This window comes from Centropristis striata, chromosome 4, assembly GCF_030273125.1.
Source record: "Centropristis striata isolate RG_2023a ecotype Rhode Island chromosome 4, C.striata_1.0, whole genome shotgun sequence".
Lineage (NCBI taxonomy): Eukaryota > Metazoa > Chordata > Actinopteri > Perciformes > Serranidae > Centropristis > Centropristis striata.
The window spans coordinates 41909321-41925108 of record NC_081520.1 but is presented as its reverse complement, the minus strand read 5'-3'; the positions used below and the strand labels follow the sequence as shown (position 1 = coordinate 41925108).

General features: G+C 36.4%; 2 protein-coding genes across 5 annotated transcripts in view; both read right to left on the bottom strand.

Annotated features, from left to right (window-relative positions):
* The window catches only part of stx1a (syntaxin 1A (brain)), a 102931-nt gene extending 102333 nt beyond the window's left edge, over positions 1 to 598 (bottom strand). For 2 of the 4 annotated variants that reach the window (XM_059330698.1, XM_059330699.1), the window contains exon 1: positions 32 to 598. In XM_059330698.1, the coding sequence (XP_059186681.1) occupies positions 32 to 61 (30 nt within the window). In that variant the 5' untranslated portion in view covers positions 62 to 598. The remainder of the gene's footprint in view (positions 1 to 31) is intronic. The other 2 variants (XM_059330697.1, XM_059330701.1) reach the window with 2 other exon arrangements.
* A 2407-nt stretch (positions 599 to 3005) lies between these two features.
* Positions 3006 to 15253, bottom strand: bud23 (BUD23 rRNA methyltransferase and ribosome maturation factor). Its single transcript, XM_059331251.1, has 12 exons — positions 15048 to 15253; positions 13867 to 13904; positions 12046 to 12141; positions 11175 to 11257; positions 9503 to 9599; positions 8600 to 8696; positions 8449 to 8499; positions 7757 to 7842; positions 6461 to 6506; positions 6315 to 6376; positions 4678 to 4767; positions 3006 to 3489 (listed from the first exon to the last, which is right to left on the bottom strand). The coding sequence occupies exons 1-12, from the start codon at positions 15093 to 15095 to the stop codon at positions 3435 to 3437; spliced, it is 849 nt and encodes a 282-aa protein (XP_059187234.1). The 5' UTR covers positions 15096 to 15253; the 3' UTR covers positions 3006 to 3434.
* Positions 15254 to 15788: the final 535 nt, after the last annotated feature.

Here is a 15788-nt window from a genome sequence, read left to right as displayed (position 1 = left end):
GAGCTTTGGAAACAACCAAACAAGAACTTACCTGTTTAATTTCTTGCATGCGGTCCTTCATGGTTCCGGTAAATCACTCTTATTCCCGAGGTCTTGTGGGTGTGTGTGGTGATGGAGCGGCGGGGCGGAGACCGGCAGGATGAGGAGGCAGAGCGGGGAGAGGGAGCGCGTCTGGCGGCGGCGAGAGGCGGCGACTTCTCCCCCGTTTGGTTCGGGATCCGGGAGGATGGAGGGACCACTTCACGGAGCCGGGTGACGCGCACTAAAGGTGAGGCGAGGCCTTCCGCCGTTAACCCATTACACACCTCCAACTTCCTCCTCAATCCGCACTAATTGATCTTCCCTTTTTTTTTTTTTTAATCGGACCTCCTCTCTTTAAGTTTATTTCTTTGTTCCGGTAAAGTCAGTCTGGCTGATTAAGGAGAGTCTGTCCAGAAGTGAGCCGCTCTGAGTCTGGCTGGTGGTGACACTGAGATTTGATTATCGATCGAGCAGGTTGAGAGATAACGCCCAGGTGGCTCCATGTGCCAAAGCGCACAGCGACCTCTGTCGGCCACACCTGGTCAAAGCAGCACAGAGCCTCGCAGGTAATTTAGACCAGGGGTCTCAAACTCAAATTACCTGGGGGCCGCTGGAGGCAGTATCAAAATGACCAAAAAAGACACAAAATGACCCAAAAAAAGACACAAAATGACCAAAAAAAGACACAAAATTATTTAAAAAAGACACAAAATGACTGAAAAGAACACTAAATTGCCAAAAAAGACACAAAATTACTACAAAAAAGACACAATTACCAAAAAAAGACACAGAATTATTAAAAAAAGACACAAAATGACAGAAAAAAACGAAATCACTTAAAAAGACACAAAATGATTAAAAAAATACACAAAATTACTAAAAAAGACACAAAATTATTGTTAAAAAAAGGAATTAAAGGGACCTTCCACACACAACACGGTAAAGTGCCATTCATATAAAACTCACATTAAACTTTCATATCAAGGTGGGGGCCACAAAATATCGTCACAAGGGCAGCAATTGGCCCGCGGGCCGCAAGTTTGAGACCCATGATTTAGACTATAATAGAACTAGAACCAGTGGTGGAAGAAGTATTAGGATCCCTTACTTAAGTAAAAGTACTAATAAAACACTGTGAATTTACTCCACTACAAGTAAAAGTCCTGCATTCAAAACTTACTGAAATAAAAGTACAAAAGTATCAGCACCAAAATGTACTTAAAGTATCAAAAGTAAAAGTACTCGTTATGCAGAGTGGACACACTCAGATTGTTTTATATGTTCAAAATGTATTATAAGATTATTTGTATTGATGCATTTATATAAGTAGCATTTTAATGTTGTCCAGATAGGACTAATGTTAACTACTGAACACACTGTTATGTTTTATAAATTTGTAATCATATTAAATCTTTTTTTTTTAATGTTAAATCTGAAAAGTAACTAAAGCTCTCAGCTAAATGTAGTGGAGTAAAAAGTACAATATTTTCCTCTAAATGTAGTGGAGTAGAAGTATAAAGTTACATAAAATGGAAATACTCAAGTAAAGTACAAGTAACTCAAAATTGTACTTAAGTACAGTACTTGAGTAAATGTACTTAGTTACTTCCCACCACTGACTAGAACTGTGACTTTCATTTGCTTTTACAGCTGCACAGTAACATAACATAATAATGTAGTCAGTTCCTTAATCCTCTATAGTACGGTGTTGCCTTCAGGCAACATAACCATTTTTGGCCTGTCAAATTTCTACAATGCATCTTTTTGAGTGATGCAATACTTTAAAAAAGAGGGAAGAGTATAGGGAACCAATAGCAATGCTTTAATTGGTCACATGACCTCCAGGAGGCCATATTGAAACCCTATTTTGCAAACTTTTCCAAACAGGAAACAGCTTTGCCATTTTGCGCCACAAAAAAATCAATCAAAATGTCATTTCCTGGCCCCTTTCCATCTGACTAATAGGTGAGTAAACCTTTATGATAATTTCATACACTTAGACTGTTCAAGACATTCATTTCAATGGGTCGTTACAGGCAACATTCAGACAAGAAACTGGTTAAAAACGTTCCTTTTATAATGTTTTTCAATTTAAAATGTTGTGTATTGTATCCTGTTGAAGCTACTGAATCATTTACACGTTTTATTAAATAAATGGTCTTAAAATTAATTTTAAAAACATTCTTTTTTACTTGTGCACCGTTACGGGACAATGTTGCCTATGGGCAACAAACCCCAAAAACTTTAGTCTATTTTAAGACAAAATAACACATTTTTTCTTAACTGGCATCATATGCCACATGCGTACCATAGAGGGTTAAGTGTATTCTCATCTGCATTTTTTAAATCTTTTATTTTAATGTAGGTTTCATTGTTTTCTTTATTACCCAGTTTAATTACCTAATCAATAGTCAACATGTCTTATTGTATTCTAGCCTGTTTTGTTTTCCATTCTCTTGGCTTTTAAGTTTCTTTTCAAATTTGGTTTAAAATGTATAAACTTTTTTATTGTGCTTCTTTTCAGCAAATGGCAATATAAAGCGCTTAACATAAACTATTAAAATCATTGAGACTAAGTGAAAATGTGCTATATAATAAACTTGCCTTTATGAAGTTATACAATAGGTCTTCTGTGTAGTAGTCTACTAAGAGTCTACATAAACCATCAATCAAACAATAATTTTCCATAAAATATTTATAGTTGCAGCAGCAATGTGGAATTCTATTCAATTTGAATATCATCTCATGGATCATGTTATGCATTCTCATCTTATTTTGCATTAATTATAGCATTTTATTCCCATTTTTAATTTTAATTGTATTTACATTTATGGCATATACATGTACAACACTTTGTGCTGCATGTATAGCATGAAAGGTGCTATACAAATACATTTTCATTAATATTAATATGTGCAAGGTCCTTTTTTGTCATATTGACATATTTGGTTAATGGTCATTTTTATAAATCCCATGACTCCTTAAAAGGATCATTTTGTAACATTGTTAGTTCAATTTCTTCTGTATTCTGGAAAAAATAAACATGAAATATAATGCAAATCTCCATTTTTGTAGCATTTTAATAAATGTCTGTTCAGAGATTGAACATTGAAGATGTGACATTTAATAATTTATCAAAAACTGTTTTAATTCTAGGCCGTTGGTGCTGTCGATGGCTGCTTTGATTCTCTGTGAGCAGCAGAGAAGTCTGTCCGTGTCCTTCAGCAGCTAACACGGAGAGCACTCTTACCATTTGTGACAAATTGCAAAACACTCTCCCAAATGTAAAAATGATTGGCCACTATAGCGTTTTACTCTTGCTTCTCATCCACTTGAACTGGAGAGTTGGGGGAGAAAAACGAGTCCAAACACAGACGAGAGCTAATGAAGCTGCATGAAGCTGCATGAGTCCGTTAGAAATGAGGTCTTCTCTGGCGTCCGGTGTATTTAGTGTCGGCTCGAACCTCCCTGCAGAGCAACACACACACAGCAGAGAAACACACACACAGCAGAGAAACACACACACAGCAGAGAAACACACACACAGCAGAGTGTTACAGAATACAGCCAATCAGAGTGATTCAGTCGGAGCTAAACTTAACTATATTACATTATTTAGAGCAGTAGTTCTCAACCATGGGGTCGGGACCCCAATTGGGGTCGCGAGATGATTTCTGGGGGTCGCCAAATCATTTTGGAAGTCAGCTCTGTCTCCACTGTGTTAAAGTGTTCATGTGTTAATGTGTTTTAGTCTTTTTGGTCATTTCATGTCTTTTTTGGTCATTTTGTGTCTTTTTTTTAGTCATTTTGTGTCTTTTTTTTAGTCAATTTGTGTCTTTTTTGATCAATTTGTGTCTTTTTTGGGGTCATTTTGTGTCTTCTTTTGGTCATTTTGTGTGTGTTTTTTTGTCATTTTGTGTGTTTTTTGGTCATTTTGTGTCTTTTTTGGTCAATTTGTGTCTTTTTTGGTCATTTTGTGGTCAGTTTGTGTATTTTTTGGTCATTTTGTGTATTTTTTTTAGTCATTTTGTGTCTTTTTTGGTCAATTTGTGTCTTCTTTGGGGTCAATTTGTGTCTTTTTTGGGGTCATTTTGTGTCTTTCCTGGTCATTTTGTGTCTTTTTTTGTCAATTTGTGTCTTTTTTGGGGTCAATTTGTGTCTTTTTTGGGGTCATTTTGTGTCTTTTTTGGTCATTTTGTGGTCAATTTGTGTAGTTTTTTGTCATTTTGTGTCTTTTTTTTGTCATTTTGTGTCTTTTTTGGTCAATTTGTGTCTTTTTGGGGTCAATTTGTGTCTTTTTGGGGTCAATTTGTGTCTTTTTGGGGTCAATTTGTGTCTTTTTTTGGTCATTTTGTGTCTTTTTTTGGTCATTTTGTGTCTTTTCTGGTCATTTTCTGGCTTTTTTCGGTCATTTTATGATTTTTTTTGGATCATTTTATGGTCATTTTGTGTCTTTTTTGGTCATTTTGGTTCCGTTTTTTGGTCATTTTGTTTCTTTTTTGAGTGATCTGAACTGTGCGTGATTCTGTTCAGTGAGCGGGGGTCGCGGACAACATGCATGTTAAATTGGGGGTCGCGACTCAAAAAGGTTGAGAACTACTGGTTTAGAGCATGAATGTTTTAGACATATTTGTCCTGAGAGAGTTTAAAACATACCGTCCTTGTCTTCTCCTCCTCTCCTTCTTCTCAAAGATCCAGTCCCGTCCCTTCTTCGCTGATTTCCCCTTCATGTTTCTGAACCGGCATCTTCACAATGACAAGAGTGGCTGATTAGCTTATTAAAAAAAACGCACCTTGTTCTTTGTGACAAACCACATCTAAAAGATCTCGCCTGCTTCGGAGGTAAAATGTTTCACTTTCTCTTTTGTGCAACTTCAACATCACTATGTAAAAATGTAAAAGGGAGGAAAAGCTGCCTGACGGGGCTTAAAGTCAGGCAGGACGACGGTCCTTCTCAGGTTTCTCTCGGTCTTTTGGCTTCATCAAAGCAGGTACGACTGAACCTGCACTTATCAAAGCCCAGACCTGTTTTTATTGGCAATTTTAATACGGACCAAAAAAAGGAAATGAGGCGTTATCCTAGTAACGGTAAAGTAAGCCTGAAACTAACAATTTCTTTATTAAAATGGTGATCACAATATCCAAGAACCCAAAAGATACTCAGTATACAAACTTAAGATAAAAAAGCAGCATATCCTCGTATTTAAGAAGCTCAATCCAGCAAATGTTGGACATAAAAAAGGAACCAAACAGTTAAAATGTATGGATAATAAAATCTTTTTCTCCTGGGGCATCTACAAATTGTCTGCAGCAACACATTAAATATTTGGGATTTTTTAGGGTGGGGTTATATGAGGAACTTATCCATAGTTACCATGCCATCAAACAGCTCCGTTTAAGTTTATTTATTGGGAACTGAAGCTATTCGATGCTCTCATCAAAGCTAAAAGACTCCCTTGGCAAAAAGTTTGTTGTTTTACCTCCCAGAACATTAGTAAGAGTTGCTGCTCTACTCCTGTTTGTTCTGTGTTATTGTGTACCTTTTGTGAATTCAAACTTTACCTTTAAAAACACTAAAGTCACACAAAAACACAAAGAAACTAACCAACCAAGGCAGCGGTAGACCAGCATCTCCCGTGTTCTGCCAGGCAAAATAAGTTGTTGTTAAAAGAGTCTGGTGGCTTTGAAGAGAGAGATGAATAGCTTCAGTTCTCTAGCAGCAAGGTAAAGCCATGAAAATATTCCAAATATATCGTACAATTTGTGCAATTTGTGTTGAACTAACATTGATTTATTTTAAGTGGGCCTTTTTCATCCACAGCAGTAAACTGCAGAGCTCCTGTGCTGGGACTCTGCTGCCCCAATTTAAAAAACATCTATCTAATCTATCCCTTTAGGTAAAAGAAAGAAGTAACCAAAGATTTTTATCTGATGCACAGATGGTTTCTGAATAAAATATATGAAACAAATTAATCCAGATAAATTCTGGCCTGCAGAGTTCTCATGTTCTCCTCGTGTCAGCGTCGGTTCTCCAGCTTCCTCCCACAGTCCAAAAACATGCACTTAGGTTTAATTGGTGACTCTAAATTGCCCGTAGGAGTGAATGAGAGCGTGACTGTCTGTCTATGTGTCAGTGATAGTCTGAGACTTGTCCAGGGTGGACCGCCTCTAACCTAATGTCAGCTGGGATCGGCTCCAGCCGCGGCCAATAAGCGGTTAATGATAATGAATGAATGAATAAACTCATCAAGCTATGACAATAATCAGCGTCTGCCTGCTGTGAATATCTTTACCTTTGTCCTGAAAACTGGACCTGGTTTGTATTCGTTCTGTCTGAAGTTTCTGATCCCAATCCCTGAAAATAACAAAAGGAGAACACAGTGATCACAATGTAGCTGAAACAAACAAAGACATAAACACAAACTGCTGTGTTTCTTACTTTGGGAAGGACTCCTGTTACTCCAGCAAACAGACACAGGAAGAACCTGCAAACAAACAACAAACATTGTGTGAGTGAGTGAAAGAGTAAATCAGGCCAAAGATTTTTAATGTGTGATGATTCATCACGAGGCTAATGTGACAAACAGTCGAGTCAATATGAATGTCATCATGTTCTAATTAGCCTCCTGTTGCAAGTACACTGCTGCTCATTTCACAGGCCATTAACAAGGAATCAATGGCAGAAGGCTGCTGTAGGTGAGGATTTCAAAATAAAAGCAAGTGTTACAGAATACAGTTAATCAGAGTGATTCAGTCGAAGCTAAACTTAACTATATTACATTATTTAGAGCATGAATGTTTTAGACATATTTGTCCTGAGAGAGTTTAAAACACAATGTTTTAGGGTGGGGTTATATGAGGAACTTATCCATAGTTACCATGCCATCAGACAGCTCCGTTTGAGTTTATTTATTGGGAACTGAAGCCATTCGATGCTCTCATCAAAGCTAAAAGACTCCCTTGACAAAAAGTTTGTTGTTTTACCTCCCAGAACATTAGTAAGAGTTGCTGCTCTACTCCTGCTTCCATAGCTTGGTTTGTTCTGTGTTGTTGTGTACCTTTTGTGAATTCAAACTTTACCTTTAAAAACACTTTAATCACACAAAAACACAAAGAAACCCAGCCTCTGGTAGTACACTGCTGCTCATTTCACAGGCCATTAACCCTATAAAGCCAAGTGTATCATATTAGATACAGTAATTTTTGAGACCTCTACATCATCAAAAACCTGATGTATACATGTGTTGAAGATAAACAAACTGAGCAACAAATTGCACAAAAATACCAGATGTAGCAAAAATGATATGCAGGTTCCACGAATGGATCAGTCATTGCTGCATTAAAAAACTTCATATCAGCAGATGTATGATGTTGTGTTATATGGAAAAAATATGTATTTTGCATGGTTGAGGAAAAAGGAAAAGTCAAAGTCTTAATAGGTTAAAAATGTTAGGTTTTATGTTTTTGTTAGTTCGAGAAAAACAAACTGTGAGCAACAAATTGCACAAAAAGACCTGATGTATCAAATATGATACAAATTAGAATTCATATATGCAATTTATTTATTTCTTAAAATTCGTCAGCAGGTTAATAAGCACTCAGTTTTTACAAAAATTTAATTTTCTGGCAATTATTTCATGGTTCAGGCTTTATAGGGTTAAGAAGGAATCAATGGCAGAAGGCTGCTGTAGGTGAGGATTTCAAAATAAAAGCCCAGCCTCTGGTAGATACTGACTTTTTGGCTTTGCTGCTGTTGGGGTAATCCACCACCATGCCTCCACCGAAGCCGGCCCTCATGGCCTGCGTCGTGATCAGCTCCAGCTTTAGAGAGAAGAAGAAGAAGAAGACTGAAGGTGAGTAAGAGAAACAGGAGACAAATTCAGATTTCAAATTAACCATGCACTTTTTTTTTGTGTTTCTGTTTCAATAACTATACTATTAGTCAGGGCTATACATGTATGTAGCGAACTATCTTTATTTAATTTACTAGTATTATCATTTGGGTTGATGTTGCTCTTGTCATCAATGTTATCACCCCATGATAAGGTTCTGTTTGCAGAAGAAAACATGGATGAAGAAAGGTTTACATGGGGCAGATAAACTCACTGTTATTAAGGCTGTTATTATGATTTTCGAATTATCATTATTATCTTTATTTTTTTTTTTTCTGATTTTCAAGTTGCCTATCAATTTAGGTATAAGTATGTCTTTGTAAGAGTATTGTGATAGAGTTTAAATGCTTTTGCAAGGATGTGATTTTGATTTTATTTATATTATGTTGTTTATTTTTTAAAACCATTTCTTTCTTTGTATGTTTTGATGAAAAGATTTGACATGTTTACTAGATGTAGAGCAACATGTATGTGCTGTTTTGTTTTTCTTCAAATAAAAAGTTTAATAACAAATTAACCATGCACATTATTTTACCTGTTCTGAGTTCTCTGGATAAAGCTGGAAAACTGCACGTGCTCCTCTTGACTGAAAGACAAAGACCCAGCAGGAGTTAGAGTGGATGAGTCACTGGATGATTTAGTTTTTGTTGAAGGAATCAAAAGGAGTGAGAAGCCTGATATATTACCAGAGAGGAGTAGAGAGTGCTGAAGAAGGTGTAGAGTCTCTTCGGAGGGCTGTGTGTCCTCTTGTCGGCATTACAAAGCCACTGCAGAGCAGAGATACTGACAGGAGGAAGAGTTGAAACCTGAGTCAGAAATTGTTTGAAATCAAATGATTATTCTTTTTTTAAACACAGGCCCCGTTTACACGAGGACGCTTGCGGGTAAAAACGACAAAATATTTTATGTGAAGTGCCTTTCGTTTAGACGGTGACGGCGTTTTTGGGGCTTAAAGATGCAAAAATCTGAAACCACCCTCCAAAGTGGAAAAGTGTAATCCTCTCCTCCGTAGCGTGTCGTCTACACTGACAAGACACAAAACTCTGATCTGATCTGCTCACGTCACGTATGTGTTTACGTCACATACATGCTCCAGGACAGGAAATAAAGAAACGTGGGATTATTTCCATGGTGGGACCTTCAAGCTGCTCTGGCAGCTCTAATAAACTTACAGGAGTCTTTCCACCAAATGTCCAGGATATGTACAGATAGTATTAGTGAACAGAGAAGGATCTGGAATTACCTCCATCACATTCTGGATGCAGCGATTGGTGGGAGGAGCCAGACGGCTGTGGAGGAGACCTGGGAGATCTAGTGATGGAGGAGAACTTTGTGGAAGGAGTAGCTGATGAAAATGTGTGGTGTGAAAACTTCTGCATGCCCAAAGATGCTCTTATGGCTTTAAGTGATGCCGCCTGGCTGCATACAATCCAATTTCACACACTTTTGCGTCACCGTATGCAGCAGATTTCCTCCCGAAAACGCTCGTCTAAACGAGGAATAAAAAGTGAAGACGCGACGCCACTTTTGCGTCTTCTGTTCAGACCGTCCTCGTGTAAACGGAGCCATAAGCATGCATTGTTTCTTACCTGATGCAGCCGTCAAAGGTGCCGGGACGAAACGGCATCCCCTGCCCCATGTCCCCCACCAACAGGTCTCCCTCGACCTCTCTGTCCAGGGCAACATCTGCCACCATGAATATCAGTCAGTTAGTCAGTGTTTCAGGAAAGTATTTACATCTTCATTGAAAGTAAATGCATAATTGGGCAAATAAACAAATCTGAAAAAGTGCTAAGTGTTATTTTTTAACCCTTTATCAGGCAAAGAACTATATTTGGTAACTTCAGGGAATATTTCGAGAAATTTTTTTTTACTAGATTAAAGTGGCAAATCTACAAGAAAAAAAGTTGCAGATTTAAAGTGGCAAATCTGCGCAAAAAAAGTCGCAGATTTGCGAGAAAAAAAGTGGAAAAAAAAACTTTTTTCTCCCAGATTCACCACTTTAACCCTTAATAGGACACTCATTGAAATATTTGCAAATTCCAAATTTCAACCCTAGAGAATATTGGAGGTAGATTTATGAGATTTAAAGTGGTGAATCTGGGAGAAAAAAGTTGCTTTTTTCCCGCTTTTTTCCCACTTTTTTCTCGTGAATCTGCAACTTTTTTCTTGTAGATTTGCCACTTTAATCTAGTAAATTTGCAATTTTTTCTCGAAATATTACCTGAAATTACCAAATATAGTTCTTTGCCTGATAAAGGGTTAAGCAACAGGTAAAATGTAATTCAGAGGGAGAAGACAGAAACTTATTTTTTATTATTATTGTTATGTTTTTATACTAATATAAAGACCCATGACTCAGCATTATATTCTAGATAAATGTGAACAAACCAATAAATAGAGCCGTTCTGAAGGCAGTAAGCCCAAAATGTTTTGCAGCATCTTTGAAGTTTGAAGCAGACTCTGGTCTGGACCTCACTGAGATCTTTTATCAAAGTTAGTTAATTAATATGCAAAGCCAAAGAAGAGCCTGCAGCTTCATGCTTTTAATACACAATACATTTGTCTGATTATTAAGTTTTCTGCTTCGAGCTGGTCAACCTTTACGTTCTATGACTTTCTATGACCTTTTGCAAATACATTCTAGTTCTACTAAAATAATTATTATATTGCACTGGAGATGGGACGATACACTGCCATAATAACAGTTCACACCAAGTAGAATTTATTTTATTTGACAGAAAATCCATTTTCTAATTTTATGTACAGTACAGCCCAAAAGTTTGGACACACACCTTCTCATTCAATGCGTTTTCTTTATTTTCATGACTATTTACATTGTAGATTCTCACTGAAGGCATCAAAACTATGAATAAACACATGTGGAATTATGTACTTGACAAAAAAAGTGTGAAATAACTGAAAACATGTCTTGTATTTTAGATTCCTCAAAGTAACCACCCTTTGCTTACTAGAATATAAGACATGTTTTCAGTTATTTCACACTTTTTTGTTAAGTACATAATTCCACATGTGTTCATTAATAGTTTTGATGAATTTACAATGTCAATAGTCATGAAAATAAAGAAAAAGGCATTGAATGAGAAGGTGTGTGTCCAAACTTTTAGCCTGTACTATATGTTTGTGTTATATTCTAGAAGAGTTTTAAGCATATTTGGATGAATGATCGTTAAATGGGGGATCGTTAATCACAATTATTTTGGCCAAGACACACATGACATTAAACTTCATAATGCCTACCCAGCATGGCCGTGCTAATGTCGACTCCCACCCAGTAGTGTCCCTCCTCCGACAGGTAGTCTCCACTGAGACCAGAGCCACACCTGAGACAGAGGAAATCAAATCAAATCAAATCAAACAAGTTGAAAATTGAAAGTGCCGCTGCATAAGGTGCATAGTTATGACAATCATAACACAAAACAAACGTGAGTAAAAACATTTTTAAAAATACCGAGCTAAACAAGGACAAAAACAAGAACAAGGACATATGATGTAATAAATAAGTATAAAAATAAATAAATGGCTACTTAAAATGCTATAACATTACATTACATGTCATTTAGCAGACACTTTTGTCCAAAGCGACTTACAATAAGTGCATTCAACCTGATGGTACTAGACACAGACCATAGGAATTTTCCTATAATTTATCCATGAGGTAAATTGAGTGTTTTGCACATATCAATTTTATTGCACATGTCCGTTTTATTGCACCTTTTCATTAATTTATCCTGTGTGGGTGTTGAGAGTTCTGAGTGTTGAGAGTTGTGACAGCCCGGGGAAAGACCCTCACCTTAGTCCTTCACATCAAAAACACACAATATGTCTGGATTATTCTGGATCTTATCTGAAAAACCGTCTCTTGCTCCACACTGAGACTATCACAGTACTTTCATGTTTCTGTCATGTTGGTTCCAGAGTGGTAAAGTACATATCATCCAGAAGATGAATTACTAATATAGCAAAATGCAGCAAAACTGACTGATGAGTCAACATAAATAACCCTGTCTGCAATGACGTAATGATACACGATGCACATTTCATTTAGCAGCATTGTATAATTCCTGACTCAAAGTGTTGCTTTACTGCTTGTAAACAGTCCGTCACTGACCCAACGTCCAGCAGGAAACACGGCTGACCCTCCGGCAGGTTTAGAAGCTCCACGGCTCTCTCTGACATCTGAGTCTGGATCTCAATCATTCGAGAGCTGTGAAGCAACAAAACACAGATATTTCAGATAAAGTTTAAAATAAGACTTCTTGAAATGGAAAAGTAACTTAAAGTAACATTAAACATGTGGCAAACTGCCATCAGGTGTGATGTTGGGCTGTGCAGATTTTAGTTCTGTTTTTGTTAATCTAAAGGGAAAATTCTACCTAAACAGACAATTGTAAATGGTTAAACTATAATGACATTGAAAAGAAGCGTCAGTTTAAACTCTACAACAACAATTTTATGTTGGAAATTAAAAAATGGTTGTTCCATATCCCAGTAAAACCATCATGGTTAAAGTGTTCAGAGGAGACTGTAACCATGACGATCCATTATTCTTAGTAACTAAAGCGGTCAGATAAATGGAGCACAGAACAAAGTACGTTTCCCTCTGAAATGTAGTGGAGGAAATGCATGAAATAAGTGTAAAGTCGCTGACAGCTACACTGAGACAGATTTTCCCTTCAAACTCAGCGACCACAGAGAACAGAAGTCTAAACAAAGTGTCATCCAGCTCCACTGCTGGAGGGAATGTGGAGAAATAATGGTCCATAATGCTCATGTTTTCCCTGCTTGTCCCGTTAATTCAGGCTTTCTGGACAGAAGTTGCAACAATCATCTCAGAAACCTGCAGGGTTTCAGTGTCAGTGTGACATTCACGTCCCTTTGTCTTGGACACATTCCTGACGTGCTCGTAGAGATGATGTCTACCATTAAAGATCCTGCTGGCAACAAGTAAAAAGGCTTTTACAAAGTACTGGCTTCAGAAAAACCGTCCCAAAGCTGCCTTATTTATCACCATTGTCAAACAGCTACATTTATTAGAGCAAGTGACATTTTCTATACCAGTAGTTCTCAACCTTTTTGAGTCGCGACCCCCAATTTAACATCCATGTTGTCCGCGACCCCCGCTCACTGAACAGAATCTCACACGCACAGTTCAGATCACCCAAAAAAGACACAAAATGACCAAAAAAAGGAAACAAAATGACCAAAAAAAGACACAAAATGACCAAAAAAGACACAAATGACCAAAAAAAAGACACAAAATGACCAAAAAAGACACAAAATGACCCCAAGAAGAAACAAAATTACCAGAAAAGACACAAAATTACTAAAAAAAGACACAAAATGACCAAAAAAAGGAAACAAATTGACCAAAAAAGACACAAATTGACCACAAAATGAACAAAAATGACACAAAATGACAAAAAAAACCCACAAAATGACCAAAAAAAAGACATTAAGTGACCAAAAAGACTAAAACACATGAACACTTTAACACAGTGGAGACAGAGCTGACTTCCAAAATGATTTGGCGACCCCCAGAAATCATCTCGCGACCCCAATTGGGGTCCCGACCCCAAGGTTGAGAACAGCTGCTCTATACAACTTAAGAAACAACTGGGAGAAAATGATGGGGAAATGGTGTATCTATCTATCCAATCACACAGATTTATCATGATTACTTTGTGTACGGGGTGAATTATTATAATTATTATTTTTTTCAATATGGCAAATTTGCCTGATTTACGAATCATCCCATTACCTCATAATTGTTTGTTATACTGTTTCTTACGGTCTTATGTTTTTGTTTACTGTTTGTATACTGTGAAAATGTTCATGAATAAAAAGTAAAAAAAATAACAAAACATAACAAAAGGGACCACAGTGACAGAAAGTTTCTGTAAAAAATATAACAAGGAATAGCCAGACTCACTTCTGAGAGTATTTCTTTGCCTCATCTTCATTGTAGAACTGCAGAGAGAGGAGCAGATCACATTAATACATTCAGTCAGGACATTTTTCTGTCAGCTGACTGTAAACTGCTCCAGATTGTGCCTCTCTGTTATTATTATAAACATCTTCAACATAAGCTGGGGAGTCAGCTGTTCAATGAAGAGGGATTATTGTTCACTTATAGAGCATTTTTGTGGACCTACAACGTCTCAGTAACTCTGAAAGAATTTGCAATAGTTTTTGATGCCATTCCACTGGGCACTTTAATGCTTTTTGGAAATGTAGTTAAATGCATCTTTCCCAAACAGACTTGACTCCCCAGTGGGGAACATTTGTTTCTCACTACTTCCTTGAAATAATATGTTATAATAATATAATAATATGTTAATAATATGTCTCTGTTCCATATGTCATGCTATATTGGAATCTGTTTGTAAATTATACTGAAAGGAGGTTTGAATGCCTCCTCATGAATATTTACTTGTGAATAAAATGAAGGAGGGGTCTTTTAAAAGTATTCACAAACATTATCCTGCCAATCACTACAAGCAGAAATATATATAAAAACATTAACACAAACTCTTCTTTCTGTGATGCATATTCAGAAACTGTTTTACATCTGATTTGGTACAAAAAATGGTGGCAGTGCCTTATTATTGGTCATATCTTTAAATACTTTAATTTGTTATGGGAAAATGTGGTGTTTGGTTTCTTCAAAAACAAAAGAAAATAAGACAAATGTTTTTAGAATAAACTTGATGGTGATTTTGGCAACATTCTTCATTCATAAATGCAAATCAAGCAATACATTTTATTTAATAATTTATTTATTTTGTTTATTTTCCTGAAGGATGTCACAATGTATGCATGCTTTTCAATGTGTTTGCATAGTCTGATAACATCCATGGCTATTTATATCTACTACTGTTATATATGTATAGAATCACATAATACTGGGTATTTGTTTTGTTATTTAGTTTAAATAAACAATATTAGAGACACAAACTAGCGCTTATTACACTAAAAATTAAACAACTGAGTACTCATACTGTCAGGCAGCCCACATCTATCCAGATGTTAGTATATTATATTTAGGGGACCTTTAAGAGTCTGTTAGCATTAGCATAGCAGCTAAAAGCTACGATAAACCGCGTCACTGACCACATCTGGAGGAGCGGAGTGTTCAGGCCGCCGGCAGCTGGACGCCATGTCTGTCCGCGTGTGTGTCGGTGTGTGAAGATGAAGAGTTAAAGTGTAAAATCAGCTCATAAACAAGCTAAATGTTGTTGTGATAGCCGACGGTCCACACGTGAAGAGCAATGACGTCACACGCAAGCGACGTAAGAAATACTTCTTTGTTGAATTAAATAAAAGCAGCTCAGCTAAAACAGACGCCCATATCGCCACCTAGTGTGTGCCCATGGAAATAGGACATTAATAAATAAAAATTAATAAATTAATTAATTAATTAATAATTAACAATATATGCACTTTATGGTTCTAACATAAATTCGTTCTTTTAGTGAATTACTTATCTTATTTATATCAACCAATATATATTTTTGTAGAACATACGAGGAAATTGTATGTTAAAAAAAGAAAATCTGTAAAAAAAAAATTAATAAATAAAAAAAGAAAAAGAAACCATCAGTAATTCATAAAATACATACAGGAAAAATATTTACAGGAAATTAAAATGTATTTTCCCGTTAATCAAGCAATATAATTATCAAATAATATTAAGTTGTTGTTGTTGTTTTAAATATAGCACTAACATGAAGTATTACAAAAAGGGCCACTGCCAGCTGTTCACATAATCTAATCTAACAATCTAATAATAAGTAGCGGGGGAAAGGTTCTACATAATATTTAATATCTGAATGTAATATATTAATATACATA

Excerpts from the sequence above, each read along its gene's own strand:
- bud23 (XM_059331251.1), bottom strand. The coding sequence starts at position 15,095 with ATGGCGTCCAGCTGCCGGCGGCCTGAACACTCCGCTCCTCCAGATGTG. Across the intron at positions 9,600-11,174 it reads CATTAGCACGGCCATGCTGG|ATGTTGCCCTGGACAGAGAG; the intron begins GTAGGCATTATG and ends TCATGGTGGCAG. Across the intron at positions 8,697-9,502 it reads ACCTTTGACGGCTGCATCAG|TATCTCTGCTCTGCAGTGGC; the intron begins GTAAGAAACAAT and ends TCCTCCTGTCAG.